The sequence below is a fragment of the Lutra lutra genome, chromosome 7 (genome assembly GCF_902655055.1).
Source record: "Lutra lutra chromosome 7, mLutLut1.2, whole genome shotgun sequence".
In the NCBI taxonomy this organism is placed as follows: domain Eukaryota; kingdom Metazoa; phylum Chordata; class Mammalia; order Carnivora; family Mustelidae; genus Lutra; species Lutra lutra.
The window spans coordinates 34114026-34131003 of NC_062284.1; the positions used below are offsets into that span (position 1 = coordinate 34114026).

General features: G+C 39.7%; 1 protein-coding gene across 4 annotated transcripts in view; it reads right to left on the reverse strand.

The window, feature by feature from the left end:
- Positions 1–278: 278 nt before the first annotated feature.
- Positions 279–16978, reverse strand: part of UACA (uveal autoantigen with coiled-coil domains and ankyrin repeats) — a 92585-nt gene continuing 75885 nt past the window's right edge. For 3 of the 4 annotated variants that reach the window (XM_047736521.1, XM_047736522.1, XM_047736524.1), the window contains exons 14-19: positions 13785–13821; positions 12865–12917; positions 7495–10233; positions 5551–5703; positions 3635–3700; positions 279–476 (exon numbers count right to left, since the gene is read on the reverse strand). In XM_047736521.1, coding sequence (XP_047592477.1) covers positions 405–476; positions 3635–3700; positions 5551–5703; positions 7495–10233; positions 12865–12917; positions 13785–13821 — 3120 coding nt within the window. In that variant the 3' untranslated portion in view covers positions 279–404. The remainder of the gene's footprint in view (positions 477–3634; positions 3701–5550; positions 5704–7494; positions 10234–12864; positions 12918–13784; positions 13822–16978) is intronic. The other variant, XM_047736523.1, reaches the window with a different exon arrangement.

The following is a 16978-nucleotide window of genomic DNA, read 5'->3' on the forward strand; positions in this document are numbered from 1 at the left end:
TATAAGAGTTGAACTGATAGGGAAAAACTCAGTAACATACCCATCTAATTTAAAAACAAAACAAAACGAAACAAAATTGGGGCGCCTGGGTGGCTCAGTGGGTTAAGCCTCTGCCTTTAGCTCAGGTCATGATCCCAGGGTTCTGGGATCGAGCCCCACATCAGGCTCTATGTTCAGCAGGGAGCCTGCTTCCCCCTCTCTTTCTGCCTGCCTCTCTGACTACTTGTGATCTCTCTCTGCCAAATAAATATATAAAATCTTAAAAAAAAGAAACTTGCTGATGAAACAAAATATATTTTATTTCAACTATAACCAGCACAAGGCAGCTGAGGAAGGCCATGGAGTCGTACTGGGACTGCTGAGCACCAGCAGCTAAAGCACGCCCCAGCTGGTCAGGACTGCCTTCAGCACACGAGCCCCTGCCGCATCTGTATGATCTGGAGTAAGGCCGCCTGCACGTCTTCATCCATGTGACCCTGGAGCGAAAGAAGAAAGGCAGAAATATTTTATGTCATCCTCACGGACACAAGAATTCTAAAGCCCAAGGCTTTGAAACAGGGCCTAAGTGGTTGTAATTCACCAAATGCTAAAGCCTCATCACTGCAGATATTCTAAAGGATTTCCTGGAAAGGAGAGGCAGAGCTATGTGATGGAAAGAAAGAAAGTCAGCTTAAAAGTAGTAGAAACCAGCTGCTCTCAGCACTTATTATCAGAAGAAAGATGGACAAACGTCTCTCCTTCTCTTTTTTTAATAATGGCTCAGATAATAGGGGAAGCATGAATTGTAGATAAGCAAAGTCAGCTACAAGTTAAGTTTTTTTCCTGCTCCTGCTAAGAAATGTTTTTGTAATTAGAAAAGTAATTAATGAAAAAGACCCCATACTTATATTCTTATCCTAAGTAGGATCACATGTATGATTTTCCAACTTGCCCTTTCACCTAATGTCACAAAGTCTTTCCCCAGCTGTATCCCTAATTATTTTTAAGTTATTGGATAATAACACTTATGAATATATCATCACTTCTTTACTTGGTCCTGCAGTGATGCCCATTTAAGGTGTCACCCATCTTTATAGGCAGATTCCTAACTGCCTGTTCAAAAAGCAGGCTCAATTGCTAATTTTGCTAAGCACTACAAAACTTCCCCTACAGGCGTTGTAACAATTTACACTCCCACCAACAGGGTATAAATGCCAATTTCCCAGACACCTTGGCCAACACTCCAGACAATCATCTTGTTTAGTATTTGCCAATCCCCTCGGTGAAAAATGGTACCTCCTTTGCTTATTCGCATTTCTCCATTATCAACGAGGTTGAGATCTTTTTTATATGTATGTTAGCCATTTATATTTAGGAAGAAACACTTTGAACTTAAAAAGATGGCAAGAGGTTGATTAAATGCAAGTCAATATGGTAAGCTTACAACACCCTCTTCCCCTTTTTCTTTGCTTGAACACTTGAACAGGTTTTAGCATAATACTTCCTATTAATATAAAAAGTTATGCTTCCAAAATCTGTTTCTATAACAGCAGGATGTTTAAATTTCAAACATTAGCCATAGTTGACTAAACTGAATTTCTTAGTTAACTTTTTGATGCCAGAAGGCAAGACTATTTCAGATGCCAGTTGTTTTTGTTATGTTTCATTAGGAGTCAGTAGAATTTCAACTTTTGGAAGCAGACATTAGACAAAGTTGAAAGGCTCGCTAGTTTGCAGTGTCTCTCCGCGAGAGCACACTCTTCCTCTTCTGGCCAATACCAGACCTGAATGAGTTCCTCATCCTCTCTCATACACATCTTCAACACTTTTCTACCCTCTCCCTCCTAAAGGTCCCATTCCGCTGTCCGTCAACTGTCCTCTCTAATGACCGCAATATACAGTTCACCCTTAAACAACAGGAGTTCGAACCATGGGTCCACACAGACACAGATTTTTTTTTATTAATATCATATGGCATATGATATTAATACAAAATACATGTATTTTCTCTTTATGATTTTCTTTTCTTTCTTTCTTTTTTTTTATCAGAGAGAGAGAGGGAGAGAGAGCGAGCAAGCACAGGCAGACAGAGTGGCAGGCAGATGCAGAGGGAGAAGCAGGCTCCCTGCCAAGCCAGGAGCCCAATGTGAGACTCAATCCCAGGACCCTGGGATCATGACCTGAGCCAAAGGCAGCCGCCCAACCAACTGAGCCACCCCGGCGTCCCTCTTTATGATTTTCTTAATAATATTTTTTCTCCAGCTGACTTTATTATAATATAGTATATAATAAGTATATAATAAATATAACATAGCAAATGTGTATTAATTGAATCGACTACTTATATTATTGGTGAGGTTTCCAGTCAACAATAAACTATTAGTAGCCAAGTTTTTGGAGGGATCAAAATTTATATTCGGAGTTTTCGACCTTAGAGGGTTGGCTCCCCTGCCTCCCACTGTTCACGCGTCAATGGTACCGTCAAATCCCAGCTCATCTTGCTCCACAAAAGAAAGTAGCCAATCATACCATAATCCATTCTTTTCCTTTTGTTACCCCTTTATCTCCTATAGAAAAGGAAGGCTTTTTGGTTTTAAGAATTTGACACTGTAAAGTTTCTTTCTTTTTATTATTTTACCTAGTTCCTTTTATTAAAAAATGACCTTCTTGGAAGCTTTCTCTCATCTCAACACCTCTTTAAAACAAACAAACAAAAAACAAACAAACAAAACCGTGTGGACTGACACTTCAAATTCTAAACAAGTCCTGTTATATCTCACCCGCCATTCTAACACTGTCTCTTTTAATACATCTTCCTCAAAAATCTATTCTGAGAATTTTGGAGATGCTGATCATAGGACTTCTACAGAGCATCAAGTATGGCACGCTTCATATGTCAAACATTTTCTTATTCTTCTAAAAAAAAAGCTTTCTCATTATACCCCCAAAGAAGGGAATTCTTAATCTTACGCTTCACTGAGTTTAAGCCTCAATAAATAAATGTTATTGGTAATCTCCTACCAAACCAGTTTTTTCCTTACATTCTTACAATTTTGTGCACATCTTGTCATTTTTGCACTTTTATAGTACTACATGTCAAAGAAATACTCCTGAGAAAGAGTGAAGTCCTTTCCACTCTCTTGAGCTGAGAGCCAGGTATGGATGTCAAGACGCTATCTCCAGCTAGCAGTACCACTAGCACGGGCTGCCATCAGATGTTGCCAAACTGTCTATAAAATGAGTGACAAGCAGATGGAGAGAACACAAAATTTAAGAATGTTGTGTTACCATATAGCTTTGTAAATTTTGCTGGGAGATACACAAGCCATGATTAAAAGAAACACAATTATTTCTAAATAAGCATATGGGGTACAACTACTTTACACATCAGTGACTTTCTCATAAATGTACTTGAAAATAAAAAATGGTCTTCTCCAAAATGGGATCGAGGAGTGCGGCTATGCTGAGCACCAGATGACGTATGGAACTACTGAATCACTGTATTGTACATCTGACACTAATACAGCAGCACTGCATGTTAATGACACCGGAATTTTTAAAAAATAAAATGGAAAGGACTCTTAGGATGAAAATAAAAATGAAATGAAATCTTTTCCAAAGGAGGAAGAGTTTTTGTTTTGTTTTGTTTTTTTACCTGTGCAGCACTAAGAAGATGTGTCCGGTAAATTGCAATCACCTCTTGGTGCTGTCTGTCAGCATCCTAGAGATGTGAAAAGACAGACAGGTCAGAGCAATGGCATTCACATTTTCAAACACAGAGAGGCTTGTGGGAATGCCACCTTCAGGCCTGACACTACATAACAGTAGTGTGCTCCCACCATGTTATGCTCCTGCCACACCTTGTAACAAATCACCTTGAGCACCATGATGCAAAACCTTGTAGCAAAACAGTAGTATAGACTTTCCTAATCAACGTGTGGGAACCTAGTGAAAGCAATGCCACTTGTCCTCCGTACTGGGAAATCACTGCCTTAGTGGACATCTCATGCCACGAGATCATCCAGACACCTACTAACTTCTACTTTGGATTATTGCAAAAGCTTCCCATTTTGTCTCCCTGCCTCTAGATTTTATTTCTTTTCATACTCCTGAAATTAAGGTAGCTCTTTGCTCATATCACTTTTGGCTCAAAAACCTCAGGAGAAACTTCATTCCATATAGAAGAGAATCCAAACTCATCTACTTGCTTCTCAACAGGCTTGTCAGTTTTGCCACAAACGTAACTCTGGTGACCAGCCAGGCGGAGCAGCCTCTCACTGCCTCATGGGTATGCCCCTTGCAATCCACTCCACCCCTCCTTCCTACAATTTCCTTTGCCTGGAAGATTCTCTATGTTCCATTCACCTATCAAATGCCATCTACCTTACAGGTTCAGGCCAGTTGTTCCCTTCCTCTTTGACTAGCTCCCACCACCACACCAGGGATCCTTCCTTCCTATGAATTCATAACCACTTAGAATCTGGGATCTTACTCTCAATTCTATATTTGATATTTTTGGGTTTGTTATGTTACTTTTCGTGGATCTGTGTTTTGCCTCTCTAACTCTCCAGAACTCCCTGGGCAAAAACTATGTACTTTCTCTACCCCTGACAGTGTTTAGCACAGTGTCATGAACATAATGAATAATAAACCAGTATTTCCAATTATTGAAGGGACTACCATATCCTTTTAACAAGATCCAAATCAGTAATTTATCGTCATTAATTTGTAGGCCAGGGATGTTAATAAAATGAACCCTTAAAAAATAGCTTTCTTCTATTCAAAAACTCCTAACCAATTCCTATAAAATCGGAAATTATTAGCAACAATTTACATTTGAGCGGGCTACATCTTCCTTAGCATTTCCATGCACGTTATATTATCTCATCTGATTAAAAAAAAACAAACAAATAAGTAATCAGTTCTTATTAGCCTATTTTATGGATAAGGAGGCCAAGGATCAAGGAGAATGTTTCATGTCACTCACTTTTAAGTGGCAGAGTTTAAAACAAGCTCCTATCTTCACAGTTTCTCAATTCACTTGCTTTCTTTCCCATAGAAAAGAGATACATATATGGATATATATATATTTCCAGATGTTTTAATATATAAGGTCTAAAACCAGAGGGATGCCTACCTTTATTTGTAAGCGTAAAATATCATACTCCTTTAGTTGAGTGGACCAGTATTTTAGAGACTGTGCTGCAGTTAGAAAGATACCAGATTTGGAGTCAGCCAGTCCCAGGATTAAATTCTAGCTGACTGTCCCTAGGCCTCAAGTATTTTCATCTTTGCTCCCTTAAGAATAAAGTGGGGGGTGGGGGGTGGGGAATAAAACCTTATAGGGCCGTGATAAAGATCAAGGTCAAAGTATGTAAAGTGTTTAGGGCCATGCCTGGCGAATCAAAGGCAGCACATCTACCACTAGTACAAGTAACTCTGAGCAAATGTGATAATGTGATCAGGTTCCTGGACCTGAGCATAGCCACAAATTAATGTGCCTTCTAAATAAATTTTACCAACTACCGTGAGCCTGCATGTGCGGGCACGAAGGCTCCGAGGGCTACTCACGGCTAGCTGCTGCTGCAGGGACTTGACTTGCCGCTGCAGGGTGTCGACCAGCTGGCTCTGCCTCTTGCTGGGGCCCCCGCTCGGGGACGTGAGCTGTGAAAGGCCACTGAGTGCCTGCTTGAGTCTTTCCACATCATTAAGCAGTTCTGTTATCTTATAAAGAAAGCAGAAAGGTATGGGAGAAACCTGTATTATTCACTTATTCGATTCTAATGAACACCTTTACACAAAAATCCCTCCTTGAGGCACACAATTTATCTTTATAGACCAGAAAATTGAGGAATGGATATTGTCAATATTATGATCAATAGTACATAAACTATATAGGTTTTTTCATTAAATTCCTCTCAGTAAATTCCTTATAAAAGCATTACCAAATTGAGAATAAATATATATCCTAAGATTGGACTGTGACCTCAGTCTTTTTATTCTTAGATAATACTTAAGTACTTATGAAAGTCTACAGATTATCTTCTAGGTCATCTGAAACAGGAACTTATGGGGCACTGCCTCCAACAAAGTTTGAAAAGACAGCATGGCTCATTTAAGTCCAGCACTAACTCATGACCCTGGTTTGTGTCAAGAACATATGATTTTAGACTACTTTATCTTAAAAAGGGGGAAAAAAAATCAGGAGGCTCTTCAGACCAGTGGAGAGAGCAAAGGCTTTATTTAAGATCAGCCTGATCTGTTAGTGATTAGCTGTGTGAGTTTGGTCAATTTCCTTTCTTTCTCTGAAGCTTTAGTTCCTTTATGAATGAAAGGAGGGAAGTTCTTTCATAGTTAAGAAAATCAAATGCAATCATAAATACATGCCTGTATGCAGTATAAGCTCAATTAAGCGGCAAAAATGTTAAGCAGTTATTAAAAACTTGCTCTTGTAATTATTCAATGTTACATTTGTAACATCCTTCTGAATAAGTGGAGAGCATTTAAATTCTGGGCCATCGGAGCAGATGGGTCAGGTTAGTACTGGCACTTCTCCAAGGTGTAGGGCTGGGATGTGTCTGCTCTCAGGTGTCACTGTACCCCTAGAACTCACCACGGCACCTGGCACATAGAAGGCATTCAACAATTATTTACTGAACTGATAAAAATGCACCCAACCTTCCTGATTTCTCGTCTTCACAATATACACTTTACACCAACTACCAGTTTCAAAAATATCGTTGGGCACCTGTTCTGTAGATTGTAGCATGAGAATGAAAGAAGAAAAGATAAGTTACAAAACTGAGCTTAGAAGCTGGTTGAGACGATCAAGCACATAACTCAGTAATCGAGACATTTGAAATGGATGGCAGCACTAACAGAAACCATGCATTTTGTGAGAGGAACAGTTTGCTGGAGGCTAGACGGGACAGTGAAGGTTTCAGGAAGGAGGACATGTGTTGAAGTGGGCATGAAAGAATGTACAGGACTTAACTCGGGAGGCACAAGGGGCAGGGCATTCTGGGTGAGGAGACCAGGGTGTGGAAAGACACAAGGACAAACTGTGCAAGGAACTGGAGGGCTCGGTTATTGGTATGAATGAGTGCCAAGATCAAGTCTGGGGTGCTCCCCCATGTCCTTCGTTTCTCGGAGCCCCGAAACAGCTTTCTTCCTCCTCTCTCTCATCACCCTTCCATATCCTAAAACCCACTGCACTGACCACTCGCTGATGAGGCCCAGGAACCCTGAGTCTCCCCATCTTTCCTCAACTCTTGGCTCTACCAGTTGAGGAAACCAAAGGAGAAAAGCTTTGCCTGTATGACTTGACTTTTCTTTCAATCCTGAATTTCTTTGCACACCAGCAGTCTAACTGGAAAGGTGGCATTTAGTGGTCCCGTAGTGAATGCTTTTGTAACCCCGTCCCGTGGGATGCTGCAGTAAAGGGCCCTGTCCCACTCCAGCAGCTCTGCCCTGGGGCCTGCCAACGCCAAGCCATGCACACACCTCGGAGCCTACCTTATTATCTTTCGCTTCAATCTGTTTGGCAGATTCCTGTATTCTTTTCTGTAACTCTGAGATTATGGTCAAGGACTTATCGCAGCGCTCCTGCTGATCCTTGATTTCTTGCTCGATGCTGAAATGCAGTAATTCCTTCTCATCTTTGGCACAAAGTTGCTTCTTTTGGACCTGCAGCACCTCCTCACAGGCTTCCTCGTACTTTCTATTCAGATTGGCCAGTTTTTCATTGAGGCTGGAAATCTGGGTCTCCAAATCACTTTTTGTTGCTTTGTATTTAGACAAATCTACCACCTCTCTCGTCTCTAGCTTTTTTAATGCTTGTTTAGTGTTCTGAACCTCAGACTGGAGTTTGGAGACCTCTTCAGTTTTGTTTTGGCTCTCCTCTTCCTTCTCTCTCAGGCTGGCCTTCATGATGCCCACTTCCTTCTCGAATGCTTCCTTAATCCGCAAATGCTCTGCCAGAGGCACCGAAGAGTTCTTTTGGTTCTCCAGCAGCTGACGCAGATTGGCCACCGTCTGCTGCTCTTTCTCGTAACACCTCTGCTTAGTCTTCAGTTCCTCCCTCAGATGCTCGATGGTGCCGTTAAGAGATTTTTTCAGGGCCTCAACCTGCTCCAGGGGAACATGCTGCTTCTGCAGAAGGGTCTGGGCCGTGAGAAGCTCCGAAGCCTGTCTGGCATTCTCATCTGCCAGCTTCTCCTTCTCGGTCTTCACCTCCGTGTACTTCTGTAACAGGTCTTTCAACTGTTTGTTTAGCTCTTCTGCTTTCCTGTTCAGTGCTCTCTCTGTGCCATGAGAGTTCTCAACGAGAACGTTCTTATCCTTTAAATCCTTCTGAAGAGCGCAAATCTCCTTCTTCAGCTTGTCATTCTCGTGCTTGCACTTCTTGGCCTCTTCTTCCCTGACGTGGTATTTTTGCGTCTGCTCTGAGAGCTGTTCTTTTAGTTCTTTCTCTGCTGCTTTAAATTTTCTCTCACACTCTTCGAAGCTGACGATTGGAGCGTATTTGAGCTTAATGCATTCCTGTATCGTGTCAAGTTCCTTCTTCTGGGCTTCGATTTCAGCATGCAGGGTCACAATCTCATCTTGGCCCTGTCTGTAGTTGGCCAGTATTTCCACGCTGTCATCCTGTACTCTCTGCAGGCTCTGGTTTACAGCACTCATCTTTTCCTCGTGCTCTCGGAGGCTGATGTACTCGGCTTTTATTTGGCTCTGAGTGTTTTCCAGGTTTCTTCTGAGGATTTCATTCTCACCTTTAGTTTTTACAAATTCCTGATTGAGATCTTCGAGCTTTTTCTTCGTGTCTAGTAACTCTCTATTGGCCTTATCCACTGTGCCATTCAACGTGGTTTTCACCTCCTCATGGGTTTTAGCCGGCACATACTGGGTACTCAGGGTCTTTTTCAGGTTAGTGTTTTCAGACACGAGTGCATTTATTTTCTCTCGGTCTTCGCCGCTCTTCTTATTCAGTTCAGACAGCTGTTGTTTGAGGTCAGCGACACTGGATTTCAGAGCCAAGACCTCTTTTTGGTGCTTCTCGGGAGGCACGAACACGGTTTCCAGGCGGCTAACATTCTTACTTAAACTGTCATTTTCCATCAGCAACTTCTCCATTTCCAGCTTCCTGTCTGCATATTTTTGTGTTACATCTAAAAGCTGTTTCTTCAGCTCATCAACAGTGGTATCATGTGACTTTTTCATCTCTTCGCTGACTTGTAGAGGAACGTAATGACTTTTCATTTCACTTGTTAAGTTCTGGACTTGCTGGTTGAGGGCCTTGTTCTCCAGATAAACCTTTTCAATGTCCCTTTGCAATGTCTGATTTTTTGACGTGAGTTCGGTGACCTTCTTCGCTAGCTCTCCTGCTCTCTGCTCCAGTCTGCTTCTGAGCTGCTCGTGCTCCTCTGGCTTGATGTGCTGAGCAAGTTTGGCCTTACAATTCTCAAGCTCTCTCTTCAACTGTCTGATTTCCGTAAGTGAATTTTCATACTCTCTTTCTGCCTCTCCTATTTTTTTCACCTTCTCGTTTACTTCGCTTGACAACAAGCTCTTCATGCTTTCAAATTTTTCCGTTGGAACCGAGAAGGCCAACTTGGCTAAGAGTTCTTTCACCTGGCCTTCCGCCTCGGCGATCCTCCTTCCTTTCTGGTCTCGCTCCGTTTCACACGTACTGAGTTCCTTCTGCAAGCGCTTATTCTCCTCCACCAGCCTGCCTTCGTCCATCCTCAACTGTTCTACTACCACCTCATTTTGTTTGATTTGGTTTCGCAATTTCCCCACTTCAGCGGACGCGCCCTCGTACTTCGCCTTCATGTCCTTCAGCTGGTCCTTTAGCCCCTCTGTCAGCCTGTGGCTCCCTGTGGCTCCTTCACTTGTCAGGTGCTCCTTAAGGGCAAGAAAGTGCGTCTGCATCTGTTTTACTTTACCTTCGGAGTCATACATTCTCTTCTGCACGTCCTTCAAGGCGTCTTCCAACTGCTTTATCTGCTCATCGGAATCCGCCTTGACCCGTTCGCACTCCAGCGCTAACGCCTTGCACTCGGCCACCTTGTGCGCCAGCTCGTTCTGCAGCTTGAGGCGGTCTTGTTTTGCCGATTCGCAGAAAGTTCTCATTGCCTCTAACTCTTTCTTTAAAATGTCATTTTCGGAATATGAGGTTTGATTGGTTAATGACAGCTCCAGTGGTCTTAACATGGACCTGCTCTGCATGTAGGCTGGGACCCCTGGGGAAGTACACTGAAAAGGGAAACAAAAAAAAGATACTAATCACAAAAGCCTAAAGAAGACAACGACTTAATTGCCAAACTTACAAAGTTCCCACATCATCAGCAGTCAAGGGGTTTTCAGACCAGCACACTGGAAAACTACAGTAGTGATTATGGGTATGAGTCCCTTCATATGCTCTCAAGCAGTGATACTTAGAGACTCTGTTCACTTTAAGTGTATTTCTGGCAGAACAAAGAAGGTAAGTAGTTGTGACCTCTGGGGACTACTTCCTCTTCCTTTCTCCATACACGGTAACTACCCACAAGTGATATCAACTTTATCAAAACTCATTATTATTTCTATGCTTTATGGCACATAATGTGCTTAGAACTTCCAATTCTAAACAAAGTCATCAGAACCCTCGAATCAAAACAAGTATTACAATTTTAAATCTGCAAATTATTTCACAGAATAATACATTATATAACTTCTAATAAGATATATAATTTCTGAATATCCTCGTTAACTCCGATGTAATGTTCTCTAAGTTATAGAAATACCACCAAAATAAGCAGCACAGCTAGTATAAGTTTTCAAGAGAATATTAGCTCACAAAAATGAAAACAAGTTTTCTTCAGTCAAGTAGGGTGAATGAGAACTTAGCATATGATCTTAGTACAAAATCTGACTGACATCTCATTCCCTCCACTAAGAGTTGACACAAAAAAGTATAATTAAACTTCTCATGAAATAGTTCATAAACAGAACATATAAGCACGAAAGACTAAATTCAACTATTTTATTTTTTCCCATACAGCCTATCACAGTAAGGGCCCCTTACAGGTATTAACTCATTGATAAAACCTATGTGCTGTGCACACATTCCACTATTTTAATAAGCAGGTTTCACTGTTGTTTAGTTAAATCTATACTGCCTTCCACAGGATCAAGAAAGAAAATTAACAACATGGAAGAATTTCCCAGCCTCTCTGTTTCTAAATTATCTTTCAATTTGCCAATGATCTTTAGACTAAAACTGCAAAAATTTACCAATTATTTACACATCTTTACAATTTCCAGACTTGTTTTATTATAATCAAATATCTATCTAATCTTAAATACTTAAATATCAGATGATATCCATTTTCTCAACCTAGAATCTTAGAAGCTTCCAGCTTAAAATGATCCTTTTTTTTTTTTTTTTAATATTGTACTTAGTTATTTGAGAGAGAGCGTGCACACAAGCAGGGGGAGTGGCAGGCAGAGGGAGAGGAAGAAGGAGGCTCTCCACAGAGCAGGAAGCCTGATATGGGGCTTGATCCCAGGACCCTGGGGATCATGACCTGAGCTGAGGCAGATACTTAACCGACTTAGCCACCCAGGGGTCCCTGCAGCTTACAGTGATCTTAAGACATCACGAAGGCTAACTCATTCTGCCTATAAATGACAGAAGGTAAAAAAGCCTTTAAAAGCCCAAATATTGGCTGGGGCGCCTGGGTGGCTCAGTGGGTTAAAGCCGCTGCCTTCGGCTCAGGTCATGATCCCAGGGTCCTGGGATCGAGCCCCGCATCGGGCTCTCTGCTCAGCGGGGAGCCTGCTTCCCTTCCTCTCTCTCTGCCTGCCTGTCTGCCTACTTGTGATCTCTGTCTGTCAAATAAATAGATAAAATCTTTAAAAAAAAAAAATAAATAAATAAAATAAAATAAAAGCCCAAATATTGGGGCACCTGGGTGGCTCAGTGGGTTAAAGCCTCTGCCTTCGGCTCAGATCATGATCCCAGGGTCCTGGGATTGAGCCCTGCATTGGGCTCTCTGCTCAGCAGGAAGCCTGCTTCCTCCTCTCTCTCTCTGCCTGCTTGTGATCTCTGTCTGTCAAATAAATAAATAAAATCTTTAAAAAAATAAAAATAAAAGCCCAAATATTTATGACTTCAGTCCATGGGAGATGCTAAAAATGCAAACTTCTATCTATTGGAAAGTAAAGATGAGAAGGATATCAACAAGAAAATCAGACAACACTATCTCTTGGAAGGTTTTCTTATTTTGAGGTGAATTTCCAACACAGAGAATAGATATTTGAACATAAGGAAAAATACATTTCAAAGCCAAAAAAATTACTTCTGAGTTATTCATAACCTGTCTTCCCCTCTATAGGGGCAAATATGAAGAGGTGACCAATCACTGTTGATAAATACAGGCTTACTATCCAAGACAATAAAATTGTAATTCAAATCTCTTATTTAAGCTACTGTCATCAGAAACACTCTAGAGGGCACTAGAAACAGTAATATCTGCTTTTATTAAACTCAGAACACCAACAATAACTTTTCTTTGATAATGAAAACCTTATTCAATGTGTATGTACTAATATAGAATGCTGTTTTCCTCTTTTTATTTTTATTTATTTTTTTTTTAAAGATTTTATTTATTTATTTGACAGAGAGAGATCACGAGTAGACAGAGAGGCAGGCAGAGAGAGAGAGAAGCAGGCTCCCTGCTGAGCAGAGAGCCTGATGTGGGACTCGATCCCAGGACCCTGAGATCATGACCTGAGCCGAAGGCAGCGGCTTAACCCACTGAGCCACCCAGGTGCCCCTGTTTTCCTCTTTTTAAAAAGGCACAAATGTTTTTAATAAATATTTTTAAATTAAAAAACAATTACCTGTGAATCTGCCATGTACATTTGACCCTGTTTGAGAAGCATATCTTCTTTTCCTACATAAATCCAAATAAATGATATCTTAACTTAAATATCCATACCAAAGTAGGCTAAGAACTGATTTGGTGTTATTATCTCTCCTCTATTAGTCAAACAAAAGCATGAGTTACAACATAAAATTATCCTTGTTCTAAAATATTCCTGTTTTTCATTATTATTTCTATATATATAAGGAAAGTACCCATATTCTTCTGAATAGATACTAAGTTGGTTTTTAGAAATATGTAAGAAATATGTAAGACTGTTACATAAGCTACATGATTATTATAAAATGTATCTTATAATCAGTCAAAATAAAAATGGTGTTCTTTATAATTTATAGGATAAATGAGCTCGAGGATAATTTAATATTTCCTGGGAAGGAAAAAAATGGATTTTCTAGAGGAATTATTTAGAATTAGCAAACAATACACAAAAGTTAATATTAATTACACAGTCTTAAAATAACTAAGAAATAAGTGTTTATGTAACTTCTAATTTTTAAATGCCTCCCTGCATTGAAACTACATCCAAAGATTTCTCCAAATCAGAAGTTATGTTTCTTTTCATAAAAGACAAGTTCCAAATATCACAAAATAAATGTCTACTAATGAACAAGGTAAGTTTGGTAACTCATATAAGATACAACTTAAAAATACAAGTGGCTAGGGAAAATCAGAGCCTCAGCATTACTGGATGTTATGCTAGAGGCTACAGTAGTATCATTATCTCTTTCTACTTCCGTGTGTTGAGGTATAACACACAAGCAGTTGAAATTGAGTGGCAAGAATGTCATATACAGTTAGACAAAATGAATAGGTATAAACATTCTTCTTTGTTTTAACTGGGTGAATGGTAATGATAATCTACGCTTTTGTACTTACGGTTACTGAAATGACTTCCTGATCCTAAATGATCGGTCTGAAATCAGAAGCATAAATTTATGATGAATATTGCTTCATTTTGTTAAATTCTGTATCTATTTTAGCTCTTAAATGATCCAATTATTAAAGCCACATTTCGGGCGCCTGGGTGGCTCAGTGGGTTAAGCCTCTGCCTTCGGCTCAGGTCATGATCTCGGGTTCTGGGATCGAGTCCCACATCGGGCTCTCTGCTCTGCAGGGAGCCTGCTTCCTCCTCTCTCTCTCTCTGCCTGCCTCTCTGCCTACTTGTGATCTCTGTCAAATAAATAAAATCTTTTAAATAAAATAAAAAATAAATAAATAAAAATAAAGCCACATTTCAACATTCCTTGTTTCTCCTGAGTATGACTCTACTTGAAACCATAAAAAGACACAGCATTGATGACAATTCGAGAGACCAGTTGGGAATAAACTACTTCACTGAGCATTTTAATAAAAGCAGCCAAGTGTTTCAAGGAAAAACTTTTCTGCTCAAAAGAAAAAAAAAAAAATGAGCCCCAAATGAACTGAAACAACTTTCAATACACACTCTTCACTGCTTCTTTACCTCAAAAGGAAGAAAATGCCTTCCCTATCAAATGCAATCTATATCAAAATAGCAAAGCACTTGTCACAGAACTAGAATAATGGTAAAATTTGAATGGAACCACAAAGAACCCAAATAGCCCAAGCAATCTTGAGAAACAATAAAGCTGGAGGGATCACAACCCCAGATTTCAGGATATACTATGAAGCTATAGTAATCAAAACGGTACAGTAATAGCAGAAAAACCAACGCATAGATCAATAGAACAGAACAGAGAGCCCAGAAATAAGCCCAAGCTTACACAGTCAATTAATTTACGACGAAGGAGGCAAGAGTATATAATGGAGAAAAGACAGTCTCTCTTTAACAAATCATGTTGGGAAAACGGGGCAGCTAAATGCAAAAAAAAAAAAAAAAAAAAATTAAAGAAAAGAAAAAGAAACTGAACCATTTCTTACACCATACACAAAAATAAACTCAGAATGGATTAAAGACCTAAATATGACATGTGAAACCATAAAACTGGTAGAAAAAAATAGGCCATAACCTATTTGACATCGGCCATAGAAATAGTTTTCTAGATAGGTCTCTTCTGGCAAAGGAAACAAAAGCAAAAATAAATTGCTGGGACCACATCAAAACAAAAACCCTTTGCAGAGCAAAGAAAACCATATAAAGACCATCTAGTGAGTGGGAGTTGATATCTATAAATCATATATCTGATAAGGAATTAATATCCAAAATATAGGAAGAACTTATACACACTCCCTAAAAATAATCCAATTAAAAAGTGGGCAAAGGACCTGAATAGACATTTCTACAAAGAAGGCATACAGATGGCCAACACATGTAAAGACACTCTATATCACTAATCATCTGGGAAATACAATTGAAATAACAATGAGATATCACCTCACACCTGTCATAATGGCTAGTATCAGAAAGACAAGAAAAAAACGAGTGTTGGCGAGAATGTGGAGAAAAAGGAACCCTGTGCACTACTGGTAGGAATGTAAATTGGTGCAGCAACTGTGGAAAATAGCATGGAGGATCCTTGAAAAATTTAGAAATACCGTATGATCCAGTAACTCCACTATTGGATAATTTACCCAAAGAAAACAGAAACACTAATTCAAGAAGATATATGAGCCCCTATGTTTACAGCAGCATTATTTACAACAGCCAAGATATGGGAGCAGCCCAAGTGCCCATCAAGAAAAGAGAGAATAAAGAAGATGTGGTGTGCACACACATACACACAAAGAAGTATTAGCTGTAAGAAATGATGAGATGTTGCCATTTGCTAAACATGGATGGACCTCAAGGTATTATGCTAAGTGAAGTAAATCAGACAGAGAAAGACAAATAGTGTATGATTTCACTCCTATGTGAAATCCCAAAACAAAAAAATGAATGAACAAACAAAAAGCAGAAGCAGACCCCATAAATACAGAGAACAATCTTATGGTTGCCAGAGGAGAGGAGGTAGGAGAACGGGCAAAACAGATGAAGAAGAGTGGAGATACAGGCTTCTAGGTATGGAACGAATCAGTCATGGGGATAAAGGGTACAGTATAGGGAAGCAGTCAAGAGTATTGGAGTGGCGTTGTATGGTGGTAGCTACACTTGTGGTGAGCACAGTATAATGCACGGAGTTGTCTAATTACTATGTAGTACACTTGAAACTAATGCCCCATTGTGCGTCAGCGATTTTCAGTTTCTAAGAAAAGATGGGCAGATGTAGTTCATGTTTGTGTATCTGTGTGGATTAGTACTAAGAGCTGTATGTCAGACTCATAGAGGCGACCACAATAAAAACGGTCCACAGTTCTGTGACTAAATTAATGCCAGCCCCACTAATCCACAGAGCTCCAAGGGTACGGAAAAATGTCTGCAAATTTAGTTAAGCTCTTTGTTCTATGTAATATTGAATACAAGAGCTTGCAATAGTTGCTAAATTGGCTTCTACATGTATGGGTGGGGGGAGGCCTACATACATAAGGAGTTCAAAAAACTTGGTTTGTGTTTATTACCTTTAGTAGATTACTCAAATAAACAAGGACAGATGAGTTGTAATACAAAATCAGCTTCGTTCTAAAGTACCCATATTAGCCTATATTTTCCCTATAAATATAAGGGAACTGCCTATATGTTATATATTACACATAAGGCAGCATTTCTGTTGGCAGCTTATGAGGAATTTTTAGCACGTTGAGATGATACGGGAGTGAGTACTCAATATTTATAAATAATGCATTTTTAGTTTTAATGGCCACTTTCATAAATATTGGGTCACATATAAAGTGCACCCTCCAATTTTCTTCTTGAAAGTAAAAAACTCGTTTCTAGTATAAAAATTCATCAAAATGAATATGTATCAACTGGAGAAAATGTCCCCATTAGCAAACGTTAAGAAAGTTACGAAACAGTATGCCCACCTGTTGAATGTGTATGTACCACTAGCTATGCACAAAGAAAGTTGTCAAAGGAGATCAGTCAGGGGCTAAGAGTGCTGGCATTATAGGTGTGTTTATTTTCTGCTTTTAGTTTAACTACATTTTCTCGGCTTCCTAAAATGTGTTGTTTTTAAAAGAAAAAAACGTGTTATTTTTCTACAATATATTATAAC